We start from the raw sequence: 24,369 nt of genomic DNA on the forward strand, positions 1-24,369 counted from the left end.
CACCATACAACTTCCTAATCAAATGGTGGAGATTATTTTACCACCCTCTAAAATCTGGGCAGGTCCTGTGAACTCATTAACCAGTAGAATATGGAGGAATTGATTATGTTCCAGTTCCAGGCATAGTCTTTAATGGCCCTGGCATCGTCCTCGTCCTGCCTCCTGGAATGTTCGTTGCAGTGCTCCCTCTCAGAACCCCACTGTCATGCTCTGAGAGGCCCAGGCCACATGGAGAGGCCACATGCAGGCACTCCATTTGACAGCCATAGCTGAGCTCCCCGTCAACAGCCAGCATCAGTGGCCAGACATGTGAGAGAACCTTCTAGGACGTCCAGACAACCGAGCCTTCACATGACTCGAGCCCTGGTACCCATCTGATTCCAACTGCGTGAGACCCCAAGGGAGAACTGCCTGGCTGAGCCAGGTCAAATCACGAGAACCATATGAGATAGTAATAAATGCCTGTAAGCCCCTAACCTTTGGGGTGGTGCTACAGATGATAATTGGATAGGAAGTATTGGTACAAGTTTGCATCCTCATTTTACAGATAGGGAAACTGAGTCCCAGAGGGGCTTAGAAACTTCCCAAATTCACCGAGTTAGTAGATGGCAGAGTTAGGATTCAAACCCAAGGCAGCATGACCTTGACTGCAGAGTTTCCACACATAATTTCTTCCCTCTAGAATCTCCCAGTCTGAGAAGAGAGAAGCTAAGCCTGAAGTGTGGTGCATCAGACATTTGCAGCGGAAGTGCAGAACTGGGTGCACACACAGGAGTGAGGGGACCCACCTGTCTTTGCCATGTCTTGCCACCTCTTCAGCCTCATCTAGCACCTTCCCCTCCTTTGGACCCCCGTGCTCAAACCTCAATAAACTTCATGCCCTCTGATATGTCATGCCTCTGAATATTTCTCTGAACTCTCTTCTCCAACCACCAATAGCTCATTATCCTTCCATGTGTGGTTAAGATGGCCCCTCCTCCAGGAAGCCTTCCCTGAGTTGACAGTCACAGCTCCCTCTGTTACCTGACTCTATTCCCCCATATTGTTATGGGCTCCAAACTGCCTGGGTGAGGGAGTTCCTCTTCTATGAGTTGTTCTGCCTGGCATGTGGAAGGGTCATGACACATGAGTCACAAATAACTAGGTGAATCCTCTTTCTCCCCCTCCTCCCCTTCCCAGTGAAATTATCCCCCAGTAGCTCTTTGTTACTCACATTGCCTGACAATCTATTACAGATCCAAGAAGTCTTTTTTTCACCCTTAGAAATGGTCTCTGATGCTTATGGTTATGGAAACAGTAACCCACTGGGGGTCCCTCAGCCTCCAGGTGGTGGAGTCTTCTTGTTTAAATACATAAGGATATAAGGAATAATTACTTTTGAATGTTTGGTGGAACTCTCCAATGAAACCATCTGGACCTGGAATTTTCTTTGTCTTTCTTTTTTCTTTCATTTTTAAGTAATCTCTACACCCAACATGGGGCTCAAACTCACAACCTGGAGATCAAGAGTTGCATGCTCTACCAACTGAGCCAGCCAGGCAGTCCTTGAAGTAATAACTTTTTTTAAAAAAGAGATTTATTTATTTATTTGATAGAGCACGTGTGTGCATGTGTGCGTGAGTGGGGGAAGGGGGAGAGGGAGAGAGAGACTCTTCACGCAGACTTCCCCTGAGTTCAGAGCCTGATGGGGCTTGTCCCCGACCCATGAGATCATGACCTGAGCCAAAACCAAAAGTCAGACACTTAACCAAGTGAGCCACCCAGGCACCCCTGGAATAATAACTTAAAAAAAATGTAACGTTTATTACTATGAGCCAAACACTATTGTAGGCACTGTCCATGTATATTATTGCATTCATGTCTCACAGTTGCCCTGAGGGTCAGTTCTGTTGTTGCTCCTCTTTACAGATGAGGAAATGGAAGCTCAGAGAGGTTGGGTAACTTGCCCAAGGACACATATCTACAATGGATGGCACTGGGAGCCAAACTCTGGTGGCTTGGTTCCAGAGTCCTGCCCCTTGGCCACACAGCCAGGTAGCGGAGACAAAGGTTTCAGGGTCCCACCCAGAGCCAAGGACCAGATTTCTTGTTGGCCCTCAGTAATGAGCATACGCTGCTCTCCATCCACTGGGTTTCAGCCACTCTGTTCCACTGAACCCTCCTTAGTCCCTGCCATGGCCCTTCAGCCTCACAACTTTTGCCTTCTCTCTTGTGGTCCTTTGGCTTCTGCTTCCTCTCCTTGTCAACTGCTAACCCCTCCCAGTGCCTCCAAGTCAGACTCCTCAACAGAGAGGATCTGATGGGCTTCTGTTGGGCAAAGCTCACATGTCAGGCTGCTCCAAATGCTGCTGGCCGACCCCTTGATGGGCTGCTCCTGGCTCATGGGCCATCCTGGTCCAAGTGGATGTGGCCAAGAACTTAGGGACACCTGATGTTCCCCAGAAGGGCCTGAAAGTCTGGCTGGTTCTCTGAGCCTAAAAACTTCTAAAACTTCAACTCAAAAAGGATTTAAAAGGATTAGAAGAGTGTCACGGACATGGATGCTTTTGCCTTCCTGTCTGAGGTTGGGCTGCCTTAACAAAATACCATAGACTGGGGGCCTTAAACAGCATACATGGCTTTTCTCACAGTCTTGGAGGCTGGGAAGTCCATGATAAAGGTACTAGCCAATTGTTTCTGATGAGAGCTCCTTTCCTGGCTTGCAGATAGCAGCCTTCTTGCTGTGTTTTCACATGGCAGAGAAGGAGGGAAAGAACTCTCTGGCGTCTCTTATAAGGGCACAAAAGGCCATTGGCACTAATCCCTCATGACCTCATCCAACCCTAATTAACCTCCCTAAGGCCCCATCTCCAATACCAAAACACTGGAGGTTAGAGCTTCAACGTATGAATTTGTGGGGGACGCAAGCATTCAGTGCATAACACTGCCTAATATTCCTTCCCCTTTCTGGGACCTACACCCTGATTTCCTTTTGGGAATCACCCCTCCCCCACTCAGTTCCTGTGGTCCTGGAGAACTACCCACACACAGCTACACGGGTAGGTAGAAATTGCCCTGTCCAATAAAAATATCTACTCCCTGGGTATAATGATTGTTTAAAAGATAGAGCCATGACCCATATTTGGACCAATCAGAGGGCCTGCCGTAGACTGAATTATGCCCCCCCCAAATTCATATGTTGAAACCCTAGCCCCCAATGTGACTATATTTGGACATGGGGCCTTATGGGAGATCATTAAGGTTAAATGAGATCATAAGGGTGGGGCCCCAATCCCATAGTACTGGTGTCCTATGGGATTGGGAAGAGAGGAAGAGACCCCAGATCTCCCCCCCAGCCCAACTCTCTCTCTCTCACCCCCAATTCCCGTGCACAGAGGGGTGAGGACATGTGAGGACTCAGTGAGAGGGTAACTGTCTACAATCCAGGAAGAGAGGCCTCACCGGAAATCAGCCCTGATGGCCCCCTCGATCTTGGACTTCCAGCCTCCAGAACCATAAGAACGTAAGTCCTGACCGTGCCTGATTTGAGCACCTGGATCTGCCTGAACTAGGTGTCATGTCTACATACCGCAGTTACACAAGCCAATGAATTCTTTCTGCTTGAGTTTCATTTCTGTCACTTGCAGCCAAAAGCACTGCGACTGATACAGAGTCAACTCTCATTTTATTATATTCTTTCATTATATCTGACCAGAGATGATATCATAATTACACTGGTGTAAATGAGTTGTAGTCAGACAGTGACAGTCTAATTGAAGACTTGGAACCTACACTCCCTCGGGGCAGGTGAACAGAGAAGAACTTGGAAATTCTTGAATTCTCACCGGCTACTTGGAGACTGTGCATCTGGTTGGCTTTCTCCTAGAGTGTGAAATCTTTAAGGGGGGTTATGGAGTCCTTTGCCTAAGCCCTTGCTCCTCCAAGGGGCAGCCCTTGCCACCAAGAGCATCACCCAGTGTAGAAATCTCCGTGTGCATGGCAGCAGGTCAGATCTATGGAGGCTTTGCTTGACACCAGGCCATCACATGGCCCTTGTACGGCCAAGCATCTTGCTCAAGCTCTTAATTGATCATGATGCGGTGATTAACTTAGAGCGGCTGCCAGCAGGGATTATTTCCTGTCTGAGCTGGACGGCCACATCGGCCAATAGCAGTCAGAGAAACCCAGCAAATTCTCAACTCCAGTGGCCTCAGGAAATGACAGTGGTTCTCAAACTTCAGCATGCATCTGAATCATGTGGGAGGTGGGTGGGTAACTTGTCAAAACACAGATTGCTGAGCCTCACCCCCAGAGTTTCTGATTCAGCAGTTCTAGGAAGAGCCTGAGAATTTATATTTCTCGCAAGTTCCCAGGGGAAGCTGGTGCTGCTGGTCCAGGGACGATACATTGAAAATCACTGATTTAGAAGATTGCTGGAGAATTGGATGAAGGCCCTTCCGAGGAGGAGAAATTATCCAGTGCTTGGTGTTTGGGTTTTCCTGAAACCTTCACTCCAACAAAGACCCACCTCTATCATCTCCGTTGTGGGTTCTGAAGCCTTGAAAAAGGAAGGGAGTGAAAAATGTAAATTTACAGACAAAACGATATGTAATACCAACTTCATGCCAGTGGGCATAGAGCTGGGAATGTTACAGAATGGTTGTGTGTCTGTCACAGCTGCTCCTAGGTACACTTACCTTTGTTTCATGGAGAAAGAAGTAGAGGTAGCAGGGGCGCCTGGGTGGCTCATCGTTAAGTGGCTGCCTTCGGCTCGGGTCATGGTCCCAGGGTCCTGGGATCGAGCCCCGCATTGGGCTCCTTCCTCCGCGGGAAGCCTGCTTCTCCCTCTCCCACCCACCCCTGCTTGTGTTCCCTCTCTCGCTCTGTCTCTCTCCGTCAAATAAATAAAATCTTAAAAAAGAAAAAAAAAGAAGTAGAGGTAGCAGGCAGTGTTATCTAAAGAGAAGACAGATAATGGAGTTAATTTTTTTTTTTTTTTGGTCATGAAAATTACCAAATGTATACAAAAGTAGGGAAAATAGCATAATGAATCCCCAAATGCCTCAAACTTGGCAATGACAGGTTCTTCAAGTTGAGTGTTCATCAGAATCACCTGGGAAACTTGTCAAAATAGAGATTGGGTGAATATCTCCACATTCTAGAATTATCAAGACTTTGCCACATTGATGACAGTCTTCTAATTGTACAGCACCGGCATCCTATAACCTCTGAGAGGCAGATTTTTTTGGTCATTCACAAATGAAGTTAGAAGTTCAGCCACAAGGACACTCTGTTCAAAGGGAACAGTGATAACATATCTCACCGTGGTAGCCCCGATTGGGCCTGTCTTCATTCAGAAAATAACCCAGAGGGGCTCAGGTCATGATCTCAGGCTTCTGAGAGCGAGCCGTGTGTTGGGCTCTGCACTCAGTGTGGAGTCTGCTTGTCCCTCTCCCTCTGTTCCTTCCCCTGTTTTCTCTTTCTTAAATAAGGAAAATAACTAACTAACTAACTAACTAACCCAGAAGGGAAGCAACACAGTATGTCACTTGGATAACTGTTTCACAGCTTCTAATGAAAGTAAAGGTAGGCTCACCCTGTGACCCAGTAAATCCACTCATAGGTATTAACCCCAGAGAAAGGAGAGCTTAAGTCCACCAAAACAAACAAACAAAACTTCCCAGAATGTTCAGCTTTATTAGGTACAACGGGAAGATCTCAAACGCGGAGCTGAGTGAAAGAAGCCGGACACAAATGAGAATATTCAGTACTATTTCAAGTATAGCAAGTCCAAAAACGGGCAAAACGAATCTATAATGACAGAAAGCAGAATACTGTGGTGGCCTCAGGCTTTGGGGTCAGGGGGTGCTATGAAGGAAGGCAGATTGGGAAGAAGCACGAGCGATCTTTGGGGAGTACTGGCACGTTCTATTAGTTGAGCTGGTGGTGGTTACACAGGGTGCACATAAAGGAAAGTTAATGGAGCTGAACCCGGAGGGTTTGGGCATTTCGGTGCGTGTAAGTTACACTTCAGGCAAGTCCTCTTCCACACATCCGCAGCCACGCCCACACCAAACCCCGGGAGGCCCAGACCCAGCTGCGGCCCCGGCCTCGCTCGCTTCGGAAGGGCCCGGCCCACCGTCCGTGTGCCTGCTCCCTCCAGGCCAGCTTCCGCGCCTCGGCGAGCGCAGGGAGGCCGCGCCCTCCCGGGAAAGCGCCGGGCAGCCCCTCCCCGGCCCGGTCCCGCCCGGGCTGGACCGGGGTCTCCGGCGCGGGTCCCGGACGCGTGCGCCCCGCCCCCACCGGCAGCCCGCGACCGCCCGCCCGGGCCCGCCCCGCCCCGGCCCCGCCCCCGGCCCGCCCCGCCCCGCTTATCTGGCCGGTCGGCCGCGGCCGGGGAGGCGGCGGACGGGTAGGGGGTCCGCGCGATGTCGCACGGAGCCGGGCTCGTCCGCACCACGTGCAGCAGCGGCGGCGGACCGGGGGCCGGCGCGGGGCAGCCGGGCGCGAGGCCCTCGGAGGGGCTGCTGGACCCCGTCTACCCCCGCACGTACTCGGCCCTGCTGAAAGTGGCGCAGATGGTAAGAGAGGCCCGGGGCGCGGGGCCGGGGTCTCGCGGAGAGGCCCGGTGGGAAGGGGAGCCGGGAGGTGGCGCGCCGGGCGGCTGGAGCCGGGCGGAGCCCGCCGGAGCATCGCGCCGCGGGCGGGGCGGGGCGGGAGGACTGCGCCGCCACAGTCAAGTTCGGGGAGGGCTTTCCTTCGGAAAGTTGGGTGCGCCGGTGCCCGCGCCCTGGAACTCAGCCCCGACGCCGCCCGTGCTCCCGCGGACGCAGGTCTCCAGGGTCCCAAGTTTTTTCCAGCCACCCCTCTGCGGGGCCCGACCCGCTTTCCGACAGAAACCACAGGCAAAAGTTGCATTTCCTCTTCCTTCCTCTTCTCTGGGCCGCGCCGCTTCGAACCCGAGCCGGGGGTGGAAGAGTCGCCCCGGCGGCGCGCTGAGGCGGCGGAACCCGTCCTTCTCCCCCTCGAGGCCTCCTCTCTCCTCCCAACCCAGAGAGCCGGGCTGCCCTGCTCTGGGCGCAGTTTCGCAGAGGAGAGGAAGTCCGAAGTTCTCAGTTCCCTGGTGGGGAAAAGGGATGGGGACCCTGGGGGGCAGCTGTCCTGGACCCCTGCCCTCTCAAGTTCAAGGGAGGGTCCAGGTCTCAGGGGGCCGCTGGAACGCCGAGGATCGATGCGGAAGGTCCGTTTTGAGGAGCCTGTGCCTTAGTCCCCCTGCTAACCGTTTGGAGTATCCAGCCCTGTATTTACTGTTTTTGCCTATGTGTGCATACCTGCGATAAAGTTTAATTTATCGGTTAGGCGTAAGAGGAGATTAACAACGACTAATAATAAAATAGAACAATTATAACTATATACTATAATAAAAAATATGTAAATGTGGTCTCTTTCTCAAAATGCCTTATTGTACTGAGCTCACCCTTCTTGTGATGATGTGAGGTGATAAAATGCCTGACCGATGAGATAAAGGGAGGTGAATGATGTGGGCATTGTGACCTAGCTTTAGGCTGCTATTGATCTTCTGACTACTCAGCAGAACACAGGGTCATCCGCTTCTGCCCTGTGGTTGACTGTGGGTAACTTAGCACAACTGTGGACGGGCGGGGGGTGGGGGATACTACAGTACTCATTTGGGGGAGCCAGAGTCAGCTGAGGGGGGGTCACCTGAGGAGCCAGGCAGGCTGAAAGTCTGAGCCCTGAGTATGACCAGTGTGGTGCAGGAGCCTTCCACCAAGGCTGATGTTGTCTGGCCCGTTCTCATGGTCCCCACTCTTTTCTTTCTTCCCAGTTTTTTCTTCTTTAAACAAATTTTCATCTTAAGCACCTTTCGCATTCATTTGATGTGTTTTGTGACACTAGGTTGGGCTGTTTGTGACTCCACTCATTGTAATGTTTGCAGCAAAAATAGTTGGAGGGGAGGAGTGGTAGTTTTGAAGAGGGGTGTGGAGGAAGGAATGTGGCATAGGAACAAGGTTACACATCCGGACGCTAAGGTGGGCCAGTCCCAGGGTGCTGGACACAGTGAGAGCTGCCGGTGAATCCATAGCACTGTTGTTCTGGTGTGTGTAGAGGGGACTGTCATTTCCTGCTTAGGCCAGATCTGAAGGGAGGGGGGCTGAGTTCTCTTTTCTCTAAGAAGGGTGTCTGGATGGACCAAAAATTAGGAAGTGTTAGCGACTACCAACAACAACAAATTGTGCTGAGGAGTGTTGGTTTTGAGCAAGGCATTTTTTGGCTCGTGGTAAGACTGCTAATCCGCCAAATAGAGGGGACCAGCCCACCTCTTTGTCCTTAAAAGGTGGGCGGGGATGAGACAGACCCTAATGGAGCACTGGAAGACTATATTGAATCAAATAATGAGTTTGGTGGACAAAAATTGGGATCAGAAGCCTTCATCTGGTCCATGAGTTTGATGGACAAAGGTAATGGGGTCAAGAAGGCTCCATGTTGGTCCATGAGTTCGGTGGATAAGGTTTGTAGAGAAGAGCAAGCTCCATTTCACTGAAAGCTCCTCAGCTAGCTTCTTGCCTGTGGCCCTTAAGCCTGGTTGCAGGTGACAGTCACAGGGCTTGTTGTTCCATAGCAGGGAACAAAGACCTAGAGAACGGCTTCTCTGTTGTGCCTCTCTTAAAACCATCCTCATGGATTCTCACACCTTCTTCCTTCCTTGGGGAGGCCCCTGTGATTGCAGGCTCGTTTGAGCAGACCCCTTGGAAGTGAACTTGCCCTTGCAGTGTGGTCATATTGAGAGACTCTTTAGGGTTGTCCACCTGGGCCTCTTGTCTAACTCTTTCCCATTCTCCTCTTCCTCTTTTCTGGGGCCTGCATGGATGTTTGATATTCTTTCATCTCCTTTGCCAGAAACATATGCATAGCCAGGAGTTAACAACATTGGGGCAGGGCAGATGCCGCTGAAGTGGTGCCACCAGTGAGCACTCTAGCCACGGGGCTCCGATTTTGACCACTGGTATCTCATCTGCATCCTGAATAGGCTGACCCGTATGTCCTAGACTTCCCATAAAGTGTTGTCCTCAGTCTAATCGACAGACCTGTCAACATATTACCTTAAGAAATAATTGAAAAGGCTGTTCCCTTTGAGAACAACTTCCTTTCTTTGCTTTGAGTCTCTCCTGGGTCCACCACCACCAGAAAATGAGGAGAGATAATGGAAGGAAAGTGAGTTTCTCAGTGAATGTTGGTACTTGTGTCTTTAATGAATCTTTATAATCTTGTGGCCCCAATAGTTTAGTTTCTTGGGTCTTCCTCTTTAGACTAGAGACTGTCACAGTTGTTGGCCCTGTGTTTCTTTGTTTCTTTGTTGTTGTTAATAGGTCTATTTTTTGAACCTTACCATTGTTCTCTGTAAGGCACTAGGGACAAACGCCTGGCTGGCTCAGTTGGTTAAGCGTCTGCCTTTGGCTCAGGTCACGATCCCAGAGTCCCGGGATTGAGCCCTGCAGTGGGCCCCTTGCTTGGCAGGGAGCCTGCTTCTCCCTCTGTCCGCTGTTCCCTCTGCTTGTGCGCTCCCCCGCCCCCCCCCGACAAATAAATAAATAAAATCTTTAAAAAAAAATAAATGATGTACTAGGAATTCCATACTATACATCACGTAAGTGTCATTAACTGTTTTTAAGGATCATGTGAAGGAACATGTTTTGACAAGAAGAAACTGACTGAGAGGTTGAACTAGTAATGTCCCACAGCTGTGAGCAGCAGAGCTGGGGCCGACCCAGGCCTGACGGGCCTCGTGTGCCCGAAGACCCTGCAGAGTTGTTGCTGGTTAATAGATCTAGGGAAATCAGTGCCCACTGAGGTACCTCTTCACACCCAGTAGGATGGCAACGATAGGAAAGACATGATATCAGGACAGAACAATGTGAAGGACGTGAAGAAATCAGAGCCCTCATACGTTGCCAGTTGGCCAGTGGGGGTGTAAAAGGCAAATAGTCTGGCAGTTCCTCAAACAAACATGGAGTTGCTGTATGATCCAACAATTCTGCTCCTAGGTAGATACTGAAGAGAAGTGCAAACACTTCTCTTAAGTATATTGTGTGAAAACGCACAAACACACAAAAACTTGTACACAAAAGTTCGTAGCAGCATTATTCATGAGAGCCAAAACGTGGAAATAACCCAAATGTCCTGATGAGGACTGGACTGATGAATGGATAAATAAAATGTGGTGTATTCATGGGATGGAATATTAGCAGAAAAAAGTATAAAGTACTGACACAGGCTACAACATGGATGATCCTCGAACACATGCTAAGTGGAAGAAGCCAGAAACAAAAGACTACATATTCTTTTTTTTTTTTTAAGATTTTTGTTTATTTATTTGATAGAGAGCACAAGCAGGTGGAGTGGCGGGCAGAGGGAGAGGGAGAAGCAGACTCCCCACTGAGCAGGGAGCCCGATGCGGGACTCAATCCCAGGACCCTGGGATCATGACTTAAGCCGAAGGCAGATTCCTAACCGACTGAGCCACACAGGCGCCCCAAGAGACTACATATTCTATGATTCCACTTAACATGGGATGTCCAGAACAGGCAAATTTCTAGAGACAGAAAGTCGATTAGTGGTTGCTCAGGGCTGGGGAGTTTGGGAGCAATGGGGAGTGGCTGGTAAGATGTAGGTGGTTTCTTTTTGGATGATAAAAATGTTCTAAAATGGATTGTGGTGTTGGTTGCCCAACCCTGTGAATATACTAAAAACCATTGGATTATACACTTTAAATGTGTGAATTGTATCTCAGTAAAGCTGCTAAAAGGAAATCTAGGGAAGAGTTCAGAGGGGGGTACTCTGCATGACACCACTGGGTGTGGGAGGGCCACAACATAGGAAACTCCCTGGCCATCCCCCCATATCCACTACTAGAGGAAGGGATGTCCCCCTGCAGACCTCACAGAATCTGAGCCCGAGGGGACTGCCCTGAGGTCTGAAGGGGTCCAGATGGCCCTGTATGTGACCTCGCCAGCATTCCTCATCAGTTCAGCAGACATTTATGAGTGCCACGTCCATCTTCATTTCTGTGGGAGCAGGGAGCTGTGACAGAGCCCTTGCCCTCAGGAAGTCTGTGGTTTCACTGAGGAGACAGACAAGTCCCAAAATTGACTGGTTGGGGAGATAAAAAAAGTCTGGTCGCCTGCACTAGGAAGGAAGGAGAGAGGCTTGAAGGTGAAGGTCACATCTGAGTTGAACCTTGAGAGCTGAGTACAGGTTGGTGAGGTTGGGAGTGCACTCTTAGCTCTCGAAGGCCTTTGTTCAGTATGTTTAAGTTGGAGGTAAGGGATAGGTTGGGGGCGTTGGAGGGGAAGAGAATACAGCAGGGCGTGAGGCAGTACTTGGGCAGTACTGACATCTAGAAAGAGGCGTCATCTCATTTCCTGGGTATCTGCTATGTTCTTATGTGAGGCGTGTGGAATACAGAGGTTAACAAGACAGACCCTTTCTGCGTGTGCAGAGAAACGGGGGCTGTGACATTTGCTGAATCATATGGAAGGAAAATCAGAGTGTAGTTTCATAAGCCACAAAGATGGAAACTTAAACGTCCTCCCGAAGTTTCATTTATTTATTCAGCAAACATTTGAGCACCTGTTGTATGCTAGAATATGGTGGAAAGAAGAGTAAATAAGGCAGATCAGTCCCTGTGCTCCTTATACTCAAATAAGGAAAACAAACATTAATAAAATGATTATTAATCTGTAACTATAAACTGGGACAAAAGCTCGGAAAAAGAGGTGTTCAGTGTCATAGAGAATTAACTAGAGAGTCTGACCTGTCTGGAAGGTAAGGAAGGGCTTCTCTAAGGAAGGGATATTTGAAGGAAGAGGGAACAGCATTTCCAGAAGACGGAAAAGCACAGACAATGACTCAGAGTCTGGAAGGAGTATTGCTGCGGTTGGAGGGGAGGAGACAGGTGGGAGTGGTTTGGGTGAGACTGGAGAAATGTGCAAGGGCCAGACTCTCAAGGCCTGCCAGATCATCTGGAGGGTATGGTCCTTCATCTAAGAATATCAGGGAAGCGTCCTGTCACCATCAACCCACCATTGAAGTGGTGGTTTTCAAACCAGGGCTGTACCGCCCCCTAGAGGTTATTTTGGAACTTTATGGAAACTGTTTCGGTTGTCACAGGGATTAGGATTGTATTATATATACATTTTATTCATTTCAGGATAGTAATGAGGGCGTTGCCAATATTTAATATCCTAAAGAGATGTTTTATCTGAAATAAGATTCAAGGAGTCTACGCAGGCTGGGTGGAAGCTGAGTGGGTGTGTGAGTCCGGGGAGAGTACACTCAGTTTTCTGGCATGAGAGAGCATTCTAAATACCCTCCAGCAGGTCAAGGCGATTATGAGCTGCACTCTGGAAATTCAGAGCCCAGTTCCCAAATAGAATTGGACTGTGGCGGGGAGCCCAGCCTCTGGTATAGCTGTGAATAGACTTATGCGTGGAGAATGACCCAGCATAACCCAGAGCGGTCCACCCTCTTTGTTCTGCTTTGCATCTGGGTAGCAGGGGAGCACCAGTTTGGTTCCCAAATGCAATCTGCACACCCCTGTCCTCTTTCCTGGAAGCCAGAGGGTTAAAGGCAGCAAAGAACCTCACTGCCAAGATCCTTGTACTCCCGGCCCAATCCTGACCTAACAACAAGAAACTACTTTCAGTCAATAGCCAAACAAATAAAAATAATAAAACACAACAAGTTATGGGCTTTATTCCTGATGACAGAAGTAATGCTTGCTCATTGTAGAAATTTGGGGAAACACAAAAAAGAAAGTAGACTCTCCCACTCTGTTTCCCAAGATTAGTCTTTAAAGTAAAATTTTATACCATTTCATAGTAGACATCTATAATTTGGGGTGTTTGTGTCTTGTTTTATATAGAAAATTAGCATGGGGGCGCCTGGGGGTCTCAGTCGGTTAAACGTCTGCCTTCAGCTCGGGTCATGATCTCAGGGTCCTGGGATCGAGTCCCACATCGGGCTCCCTGCTCAGCGGGGAGCCTGCTGCTCCCTCTTGCTCTGCCTGCCGCTCCCCCTGCTTGTGCTCTCTGCTCTCTGTCAAATAAATAAATAAAATCTTAAAAAAAAAAAAGGAAAATTAGGATGATGTATACCTATTTTGTAAAATGCCTTTTTTTTTTTTTTTTTGCTTAATATGCGATGAACGTTTTCTTGTGTCACTTCATGTTTGTCTGCAATTTGGTTTTCAACAGCATCATTGTAGCCAGTCGTGGCTGTACCACGGTCTGTGGGACCAGCCCCCTCCCCCTTACTGTGGCTCGAGGGCTTCCAGTTCTGCCAACGTACAAACAAGGCCATGGTGAACTTCCTTGTGGAGAAGTCCTGGTGTAAATAAATTTTGCAGAGAGAGAAATGAAGTGCTTCGTGCCCTTCGGAGCATGGTGACATTAAGCAATGATGTAAATGTTTTAATATCTAGAAATTAATGGGTGTCCCTTTATCATCCAGGATGATATTCAAGGAGACAAATGTGATGGTAATAATATTTTAAGTTGTAATAGTATTTTTGGTGTCTGATGGTTTGGGAAAGGAACAGTGCCATCAAGGGGCTAGAAGGTTCTGTAGTGCTTTTAAATGCACTTGCATTTAAGTAATGGCAACAGCATCTGCATAAATTTGAAGAATGATAGTACCACAGCTTATTTATTCAGGCTGCGGAGCATGTGCATTTCTTAACTACTGGCAAGAATTCCCCTCCAGGGCACCCCACAAACCACCTGCCCCCAGATTGGAAACCAGTGGCCAGAGGAGAGGGTGCTGATGAAGACACCAGATGGAGGGTCCACCAGGCTGTGGGGGCCAGGGGGGAGCACGAGTGGGTGCGTGTGTGGTCCCCTGTGAGTCGGAAGAGAGTCCCCCGGGTTTTCGGGCATTACAGCGGGTATTAAAGACCCTCCAGGGCGATCCTGGGCCTCACTTGGGGGACTCCCTGTGGGGGTCAGGGTGTGGAGGCAAATTCTGGGGTCAGGGAAGCGCTCCTCTGTGCTCCCTTCCTCCCAGGCCCTCACCCTCCCACCGTGCTCCGGCGCTTCCTGCCCAGCGCCACTGGACCTCCATCTGTTTCCTCCCCCTGCCATCTGCCCCGGCGTGCTGCCCGTGGAAGCCTCCCTCTGACCCGCCGCCTGCCACCAGGCACGCCACCTCTGTCACCCGTTTGGCTCGGTGGCTCCCTCACCCGCCGCTCACTCTCCGGCATTCCTCACGGGGGCCTTAGCAACTCCTGGCCCCCGTGGCCTGGCGCAGAGCCCGGTACTGGCTGCGGGGGGGAGGACAGAAGGACGGGGGGAGCCTCTCCACACCCCATCCCAGCTCCCGGCGGCAGTCGGGAACAGAGAAGCCACTCCGCCTCCTGCAGAAAAAGCAGTTCACCTGGTCTGTGTTTTAATCAGCGATGATCGGGACATGGCCCTTCCTTTTCCCCAGGGCAGCCATGCTCTTTTCGTCCGTCCTTCCTTCCTTCCTTCCTTCCTTCCTTCCGATAGCTAAAAGGATAGGTGGCTTGACAGAGAAGGCGAAATGGTCTGTAAAGCGGTTTCCATGTGTTACCCACGGAAAGGATCGCCGTGGAACTTAGGAGAGGTATCATCCTGAGTTCTAAAGATGGAGAAAACGCAGTTCCTTCAGAAGGGGATGGGAAGGCGGAAACAGAGGAGAAATGAATTAAATGCTTCCCAGTACAGAGTAAGTTGGAACCTTCTGGAAAGCATGGAGAATTACTAACTATCCTGTGACCGCAATGTAGTTTTACTCACTCTTCCTCATAGGTTTTCTTTATTCCCCTAAGAAGGCGACCGCAATGCTAGTGATTGTGAAGTCTTTTTTTAACTTTTCCTCTCAAGTGATAAAAGTGGTACTTTAATAATAATAATAATAATAGTGTTGATCACTATTCACGTAGCAGCCTCTGGGCTAGGTGTTTTACATGTGTTACCTCGTTTAATCCCCATGATAAGTAGGTCCTGTTGTCATCGGCATTTTACAGATGAGGAAACGGAGGCAGGGAGGTTCGGTAACTTGCCCAAAGTCACAGCCATGAAGAGTGAAGCTGGGTTTTGAACCAGCCAGTTCACGTCCAGATCTTGAGCTCATAAAAGGACAATTTGGGGTCATTTCATTCTCGCTATCAATACACCATGAGTATTGTCCTGTGTCCTTAAACCTCGTTTGAAAACGATGTGAGACGTGCACGCGAGGCCATTGTTCGGCTGTACCGTGACTGATCGCGTTGGCTCCGCGTTGGTGGGCAGGCTGTGGCAGATCTAAAAGGAGGTGCTATGAGACGCGACAGCAGGTGCTAGTGGTCATTTCACCCTTTGCCAGAGATGAAATCAGCCAGGGTAGGGAAAACCCCTCACTGGGGTATTGAACAGTATGTGTGTAGTATTTTAGAAAGCAGATTTACATGTCACCCACAGGGCTGCTGGCAGGCTTAAGAGAAACCCATCACTCTTATTCTCATTTGTAAGTCACAGGCTCCTCCCGGAAGGGTTGGGAACAGAGGGGGACTAAGGTGTGAGTATCTGATGTACCATGTCAGGCAGTTGTACATGCAGTGTCCCTTTGTTTAACCCTTTCAGTGACTCTCTATTATTTATCTTCCCCTTCTTTTGGTTTGAATGGAGGCTGAGAGGTTTTGTAACTTGCCCAAGGTTCAAAATATTCATTAAATTCTGGAGCCAGCATTTGAACCCAGGTGTGGGCAAGGCCTAGCCTTTTGCCACCATGGTGTGCCATCTCTCCATGCAGGGTGAGCAGGCTCCCAGGCTAGCCCACTGTGGCAGACACCCCCCAGGGTGACCCCCAGTGAGTCACAAGCTTGTGTAATTCCATCCTCTTGAGTGTGGGTGAGGCCTGGGACTTGCTTCTAACCGACAGAATACAGCAAAGGTGATGGGATGTCATTTCCGTGGTTATACCATGTCATATGCCAAGGTGAATGGATGTTGCAGATGTAATTACAGTCCCAGATCAGTTGGTTCTGAGTTAATCAAAAGGAGATCATCTCCAAGTGAGGCTGACTTAATCATGTGAAAGTCCTTAAAAGAGGTACTCGGTCCTTCCCAAAGAGGGAGATTCTCCTGCTGGCCCTGAGAAGTCAACTGCTTTGGGAGTGGGGCAAGGGCCTGGCAGAGACTCACATGGCAAGCACCTATGGGTTGTGTCTAGAAGCTGAGAGCAGCCCTCAGCTGACGGCCAGAAAAACAGAGACCTCCGTCCTAGAGCTGCAAGGAACTAAAGTCTGCCAACAACCATGTGACCTTGGAAGAGGACCCCAAGCCTCAGATAAAACCCCAGGCTGGCCAACATCTTGTCTGCAGCCTTGCGAGACTCAGAGCAGAGGACTCCCACCTTGGGCTCCTGACCAATGGAAGCTGTGACAGGATAAATAAATGTTGTTTTAAGCTACTTAGTTTGTGGTCGTTTGTTACACAGCCGTAGATAACTCCTGCACCCACAGAAGCCGCTCTTGCGGCTGCTCCTTGGCAAGGGAAGATGGGACAACAGCAGTGCCATCCTTATAATAATAATAACCGTATGATTTTTATATGGGCGATGGTCATACGTCACTGAATTCCTGTGCAGTACATCTGCTGAGCTCTTGCTCTGGGCATTGTGCTGTCTGCTTGCTCTGCAATAACTCACTTTGTCATTACAGCATTTCTGGGAGGTGTCAGTATTCCCATTTTACAGATGGGGAAACATGCAGGGCCTTCTCTGCAGCCTTTAGGCTTGTAAGAACTACCTCCATCTCCCAGTGTTCCTCTTCTCCTCCACGGGCCCTTCCGGAGCCATTCTAAAAAATAAAAGTCCTGATCCAAACAGAAAGTATGACTGTGTAATTGCTCAAATTATGTTTACTTTTTAAAAATAGGTAACATGATCAGGGTGCTTGGGTGGCTCAGTTGGTTAAGTGTCCAACTCATGATTTTGGCTCAGGTCATGATCTCATGGGCTGTGGGATTGAGCCCTGCATCAGGGTCTGCACTCAGCTGGGAGTCTGCTTGAGATTCTCTCTCTGCCTCTGCCCCTTCCCCCTTTTTCTCTCTCTCAAATAAATAATCTTTAAAAAAACAGATAACATGATCAAGATTTTAAAAGTATAAAAAGTTCTCCAGTTTCCGCTTTCCCTCCCTAGAGGCTACCGGTGATACCAGTTTCTTGTATATCCTTCAGGAATTATTTTGTGCTTCTGTGTGTGTGTGTGTCCCCACACGCATGCGTGCGCATGTGCGTCTCCTTTCTCACCCCTAATGGGAGCATGGTTACACTCACTGTTCTGTACTTTCATTACTTAACTTTCCATCTTGGAGATAATTCCACATCCATCCAGAAAGTGTTATTCTCTGTAACAGCTGCATTTCCTTCCAGAGAATGGATTTACCATTGAACTAGTCCCCACTGACCTCACTTAGGTTATTTCCCATCTTTCGTTCTCTCAGGGCTGTGGCAGATACCTTTCTACATAACATAGTTTTACATGTATACAGGAATATCAGAAAGAGAAGTCCCTAAAAATAGAATTCCTGGACCAAACGTTGCCCGCTCTTGGAAATATTTCATCTATCCTGAAACTGAGATTTGCAGACATCACCTTGTGATCTTCTCCTACAGGGCTTCAGGGGTCTTCCACATCCACTGACATTGAGAAAGACTTAGTGTTCGGTGTTCGGAGTTCCATGTAACATTGAGATATTAAGAACCGGGAAGGTTTAGGGGACAAGAAAACTTGTGTGACCAGCATTTTTCTTAGAATTTCCCAACATCCATCACAGGGGGTGTTGAAGTCAGCTTCCCTAGTAGTAGAGCTAGAGATGGGGTTCTTGTGCATTTGGTCAGTTCTGAGTGAGGGACACAGGCAGGGGCAGGGGAAGGAGCTCGACAGAGATGGGTTTTAGAAGTCTAAGCCTCAGCCTGATCTTTCAGGGATCTCTGGAAAGTGAGGTGCACCAGATTCTCCTGTTTTGAGGCAGTGGAGCTGGGCTTTTGTACCCTTCATTGACTACAGACCTGGGGGCGCAGGGAGAAGATAAACTCCCAGGAACCTCTGAGCCAGACAGCTGCAACTGTCCAAAGGGAAATCATTAGCGCAAGGTTGTACGTGGGCGGAGTTAGCAGCAGCGCCCCCTGCAGTACCTGGGAAGTGGTGCATGGGCCTGGTTAAAGGGAGCGCCATTGAGAAGCGCACCAATGGACTGCCTGCTTGTGTTCCTTCGGAGCCCGTCTTTCTGATCTCTGCTGAGGCTCTAAGATGATGCAGTCTGGGGACTTAACAAACCTGACTGCAGACTGCTTCCACCCGCAAAACTGGTTTATCAGTATTCTTGCCCGGTCACCCTCTGGATCTGCAATGCCAGGCTGCTCAGCCTTCCAGACCACCCAGGACTTTTGATGTTGCTTTTTGAGGTCCACTTAACCAGTCCTGTTATTTATTTTTTTTTTCATTTCCTATTTGAAACAAGAAGAGAGGAAAACAAATCAACGTGTACTGAATGAAAAGTAAGCTCAATAGGGAGCGACATTATTTCTGTACCCTTTTACAAGAGAATTACAAGCAATGTCATGGTAGTATAGATAACTTGACCCTATCTTTTTTAACTCCTTGGAAAAACTTAAGAACAGAACCACAGGAAATTCTCCTGGAGAAAAGCAGTTTGATTTCAGAGATGGGGCCTCATTGACACGTACTGTTGTAAGTTTCATGTGGAAAAGGTAAGAGAGGCACCACTAACCCTTATATTGACGTGACACTGGGTTTACGAGGGTTCCGTAAATATCACCGTTACTGAGCAGTGCGTCCTGTTTATTGACCGCTGCCTAAGTCAGAGGAAAGAACTCTGCAGCATAACGTGCATCCCCTGGGTCTAATAGAGGTCTCCTTGCTGACCTACTCTCACCACTTGTGGTGACATCAATCCCATATTTAGAGATGTGATTGCCACTTCAACATACAGTTGTGTTAGTGTGATTTAGGGACAAAAAATTGCTTTCCCAGTGTAGTGGATTGAATGACGGCCCCCAAAATATATGTCCAGGGATAATCCTTATCCCTGGAACCTGTGAACGTTACCTTATTTGGAACAAGGGGTTTTCAGATGTAATTAAGGGTCTTGAAATGATTATCTGAATTACCTGGGAGGTCCCTAAGTCCAATGACAAGTGTTTTGATAAGAGACACACAAAGAAGAAGATGATGGTGACTGCTGGTTTGAAACCCTCTCCTAGCTTCCCAGGTGTAATCTGAAACCAGCCACCCCCATACTGGGAGGGCAGGGGGAGCAGAGGAAGGAGGCACATTTAATAAGCAAAGGGAACTTACATATGAGGCTTGTCCTGGGCAGCAGCAAGATGAGTGGATTCTGCACCTGCCCACCAAACCTTAAAAGTTTACATCGAGACCTTAACCGGGTTCAGTCACATATACCGTCCAGACGTTCTCAACACCGCATCACCATCTGAAGGCTGTGTCCTCGGAGCAGCCTCTGGGAGCAGGAAAGGTAAGTGGAACCCATGTTCCAAGGACAGGGAGGGGGCAAGGACCTCCGAGTGCCTGGGTCCCGCTCACAGGTCAACTGGTAGTCACATCTATTTGATGACCTTCTCCAACAGTGATGTGAAGATGTGGTGGAGATTGCAGTGATGTGGCCATGAGCCCAAGAACACCAGGAAAGCCACCGGAGGCTGGAAGAAGCAATGAATGGATTCTCTCTAGAGTCACCAGGGAAAACTCAGTCCTGCTGACACCTTGGTTTAAGCCCAGTGATACTGATTTCCACTTCTGACTTATAGACTTGTGAAAGAATAAATTTCTGTTATTCTAAGCCACCAACTTTATAGTAACTTTTTACAACCACAGGAAACTAGTACAACCAGTTCAAGACTTTCCATTGTGGTCAGATTCTAAAAATCCTTGGCATCATAGACTGTAGACATTGAATATTTTCTCCTTGTAGAAGCATTGCTCGTTTCTAGAACAGTGTTTCAGAGAAGAGATGGCCATCCTATGACACTCTGGATGACAATTACATCTCAATCTTCTTTATTTTGGTACATCTTTTTCCTTAATAGCTTATTCAAAAAAAGAAGCGGTCCTTGAAATTCTGCTGAGAAAAGCAGAACCATAAAGATAGAGCAAACATGAAGAGAACATCGGACAGTCATTCTCAGATGGCAGAGTAGAGATAAAAGATGAACCATGAGAGACGATGGACTCTGAAAAACAAACTGAGGGTTCTAGAGGGGAGGGGGGTGGGAGGATGGGTTAGCCTGGTGATGGGTATTGAGGAGGGCACGTTCTGCATGGAGCACTGGGTGTTATGCACAAACAATGAATCATGGAACACTATATCTAAAACTAATGATGTAATGTATGGGGATTAACATAACAATAAAAAAATTAAAAAAAAAATGATGAAGAGTACATTCCAAAGAAGAGCTGCTTCTGGCTTTCTGCAGGCATCGAGTGAAGTGTCCCCAATTCCCCCAAACCATTAGATTGCCAAATAAATTTTATAGCATTCCAGTAGATTTTTAAAGATAGGATATTGCAGCCCCCCCCCCCAAAGGAGGTCACGTTAGCTCTGCTTGTGAAATAGTTGCAATTTTTAAAAAAGGTTTGTAGGGGCTCAGTCATTAAGCATCTGCCTTCGGCTCAGGTCGTGATCCCGGGGTTCCTGGGATTGACTCCCGCATTGGGCTCCTTGCTCAGCAGGGAGTCTGCTTCTCCCTCTCCCTCTGCCCCTCCCCTTGCTTGTGTTCCCTCTCTCCCTCTCAGATAAAATAAAAATTTTTTTAATCTATAAAAATAAAAAAAATGTTGGGAGAAGTGCCCAATGACTTAAGTCTCTAAATTATAAATACTTTTGTACTTTTTATTTATAAATAATTCCAGATTTACAGAAACTTTACCGGAACAGTACAGAGAATTCTCCATATACTTACCCCCCAGGTTCTCAACCGTTAACCTTTTAACACACTTGTCTAATCATTTTCCATACACACACACACACACACACACACGTTATTTTTTCTTTGAATCAGTTGAGAGTAAGCTGCAGACATCATGCTCTTTTGTCCAGAAGTACTCCAGTGTGCATTTCCTAAGTCCTACATAACTTCAGTACAGTTACCTAAACCAGGAAATTATTGACACCAGCCCTATTAGCTCCTCTACCAGCCTTACTCAGATTTCGCCAGTTGACCCATTAATGTCCCTTTTCTCCTCTAGGATCCCATCCTGGATCACGAGTTATATTCACTTGTCCTGTTTCCTTAATCTCCTTCAATCTGGAACAGTCCCTTCTTGTCTTTCATGACCTTGACATTTCCGAAGAGTCCAGGACAGAGCCACCCCATCATTGGATATTAAAGTTGGTTTGGAGGGCAGTATTTTGTAGCTACAGTTGATGCAAAAAGAAGAAGGGGAAGAAAACATGTTTGGATCATGGCACACATCTTATCTCGATTTTAGTGCTTTTGTTCTCACAACAGACCCTTTTGTAAACTTCCTATCTTAAGTTAATAGTTAATAGTTCGCGTGGAGCTTAACTGCACGTCCTAGTCAAAAAAAGAACCAAAAACAAAAAAACACTTAGCTCAAATGTCACATCCTTGGGACAATGGCTAAAATTAATTGAGGGCTCATCACCTAACAATTCCTAGTCTATGAGTTTGACATGAATGTCCTCATTTAATCTTCCCGACAGCCCTATCATTTAGGTACTACTCTTTTTCATATTTCGTTGCAAGCATCTGAATTCACAGTAATTACGCAGTCAGTTACCGGGGTACAGGGTTCAACGCAGTGACAGGTATTTAGCTCCCGCCCCCTCCTTCCCAGCGCGGGGTGCTTCCTGACTGGTAGCTGTGTAGACAGACATTTCCTGTCGTCTGTGTCTTCTGTCCGCGTCGCTCTGTCACTAGTTCTCACCACTGGAGTCAGAGTAGAAGAGGTATTTGTCGCTTCCTGCCAGAGGCTCTTAAGGGGCAGGATTCTCTCATCTTTCTTTTTCTGTCAGCTGTATGTGGAGGCTCCAAGGCCCTGTTTTTCATCTTTTATAGATCAGGAAACAGAAATAAAGCCAGGGGTAGAGACTGTCTGCCTCCCCACTGGACGGCTCCCTGTCCTGCCCCTGAGGGGCCTTTCCCAAGGCCCTCGTAGGAAGTCATCCCCCTAACACCACCCTAACCCCATCACCCTGTCCTGTCGCCCGGTCCTGATTCCTTCAGAGCAGTTCTTTTTTTTTTTTAAGATTTTATTTATTTGACAGAGAGAGAGAAGCTGACTCCCCACTGAGCAGGGAGCCCGATGCGGGGCTCGATCCCAGGACCCTGGGCTCATGACCTGAGTGAAGGCAGACACCCAACTGACTGAGCCACCCAGGCGCCCAGCTTTGTTTTTAATGAGTGAAAGTATATTTTCTTGCCAAAGCCCTGGTAATAGCACTCCTTTCAAAAAAGTCAGCGCGGATGAAATGCTTGAGACCTGGATCGTCCTTGGAAGATGTGGTAATGCTGCGTGGGGAGGTGCCTGTGGAGGGCTCGGGGGGGGGGTGGGCCCGGTGTGGAAAGGGCCCCTGTGCCAGGCCTGGAAGCACCATGGTGCCCGGGGCACTAACTTCAGGCCAGGAAGGGGCGGGGGTCTCCCTGCAGAGGGAGGAGAGGCCAAGGAAGATGCAGGTGGGATGCCAGCAAGGAGAGAAAGGATCCTGGACTTTCTGATAAAGTCAGAGTGGCCTTTCTTTCTTATTTAGTTGCGTTGACAGGTTTCCACTGACTCACCCAGTCAAAACAGCGGGGTCCTGCGCCAAAGCAAACAGAGAGAAGCCGAGGGATGAGGGAAGTGTCTGTCAGTTTGTCAAGCTGTCAGGACAGGACTCCGAATTTAACACAACGCCGGGCAACACTGAATAGTGGCATTACTGTATTGGATTAAAGGCTAAAAGAATCAAAGGCCAGATGTGGCGAGCTCGCTTTTGGATTTCTATTTCTGGCTCAGATGCTAACCCTGGGGTGTGCCCCTTTGCCTGGCAGGGCGCTATTTCAAGGGACTTCATCAGATAATTAATGCCTATTCGCTCCCGCCCTGGGCTGGGACCGAGGCTGAGGCTCCAGGGATGAACAAGGCACATCCGCCTCTCCCCTGGGGGCAGAAAATCCAGACCCTGAACAGGTGTCATGTTTCATTACCTCTGAGGCACCGCTGTTTTAGGCACTGCTGAGAAAGAAAGAAAATGACAATTCTATGACAAATCTCTTACTTAGAATTTTTATTTTATGCTCAATGGAAGTGTTCTTTCATTTTTATTATTTACTTACTTATGTGAGAGGAAGAGAGGGGGAGGGAGAATCTTAAGCAGGCTCCATGCCAGTGTGGAGTGCGACTTGGGAGTGGGGGGACCCTGAGATCATGACCTGAGCCGAAATCAAGAGTCAGACACTTTAACCAATTGAACCACCCAGGCACCCCTAGAAGAGTTCTTTTAGACTTGATTAAATTGAAATTTTATATGCTTGTGAGTATATAAAAAGAAAAACTTGATGAAGGAAAATAAATTGCTTAAGATATTCCTACAACCTCTTTACCGTCAGAGCCCTCCTCTTCTAAATTCCTTTTTTCTTTTTAAGTATTTTTTTAAATATTTTATTTATTTATTCATAAGAGTCAGAGAGAGAGAGAGGCAGAGGCAGAGGGAGAAGAAAGCTCACCGCCTAGCAGGGAGCCCGAAGCGGGACTTGATCCCCGGACCCTGGGATCATGACCTGAGCCGAAGGCAGACGCTTAACCATCTGAGCCACCCGGGCACCCCCTTTTTAAGAATTTTTACACACCCTGTTGTTCTTTGTGCCATCGAGAGGTGTGAGCAATGGAGAAGAGTCCATAAAAGAACTAAAAGCCGTTGGTGCTGGGCTCATAGGCTGCTTTTTGACTCCCACTCTGGCAGTGATGCTAAACCTCCCTGACTCCCCATCCCGCCATCTCAGCCCCACAAACCTCTGGTTCTCGGGGCTTCAAAGAGTGCGCCACTCCTGTCTCTGGAATGTTCCTCCATGCCGCTGACACCCTTCCAAATATTGTGATGCAGGCACATTGGCAGATGGCAGGCAGAGATAACTAGATACTGGTCTGGCCGACAGTATTTGTAAGTTAGAGCCCCGACTCGAGGGAAGTAAAAATGAGCAAGACTGAGCATCTTTGAGTCAGTGAACTGTGGTTAGCGTAAGGGTGGTGAGCATCATGAAGCAGGAAGTACGGGCCACTGGGAGCACAGATAACAGGGGTCCTCTCTAGTCCATAGTCAGACTTTCCTG

General features: G+C 48.4%; 1 protein-coding gene across 5 annotated transcripts in view; it reads left to right on the top strand.

Moving 5' to 3' along the window:
• Positions 1-6,379: 6,379 nt before the first annotated feature.
• The window catches only part of CMTM7 (CKLF like MARVEL transmembrane domain containing 7), a 51,103-nt gene continuing 33,113 nt past the window's right edge, over positions 6,380-24,369 (top strand). For all 5 annotated transcript variants that reach the window (XM_032408856.1, XM_032408857.1, XM_032408859.1 and 2 more), the window contains exon 1: positions 6,380-6,560. In XM_032408856.1, coding sequence (XP_032264747.1) covers positions 6,408-6,560 — 153 coding nt within the window. In that variant the 5' untranslated portion in view covers positions 6,380-6,407. The remainder of the gene's footprint in view (positions 6,561-24,369) is intronic.

The sequence above is a fragment of the Phoca vitulina genome, unplaced genomic scaffold, assembly GCF_004348235.1.
Source record: "Phoca vitulina isolate PV1807 unplaced genomic scaffold, GSC_HSeal_1.0 scaffold10, whole genome shotgun sequence".
In the NCBI taxonomy this organism is placed as follows: Eukaryota; Metazoa; Chordata; class Mammalia; order Carnivora; family Phocidae; genus Phoca; species Phoca vitulina.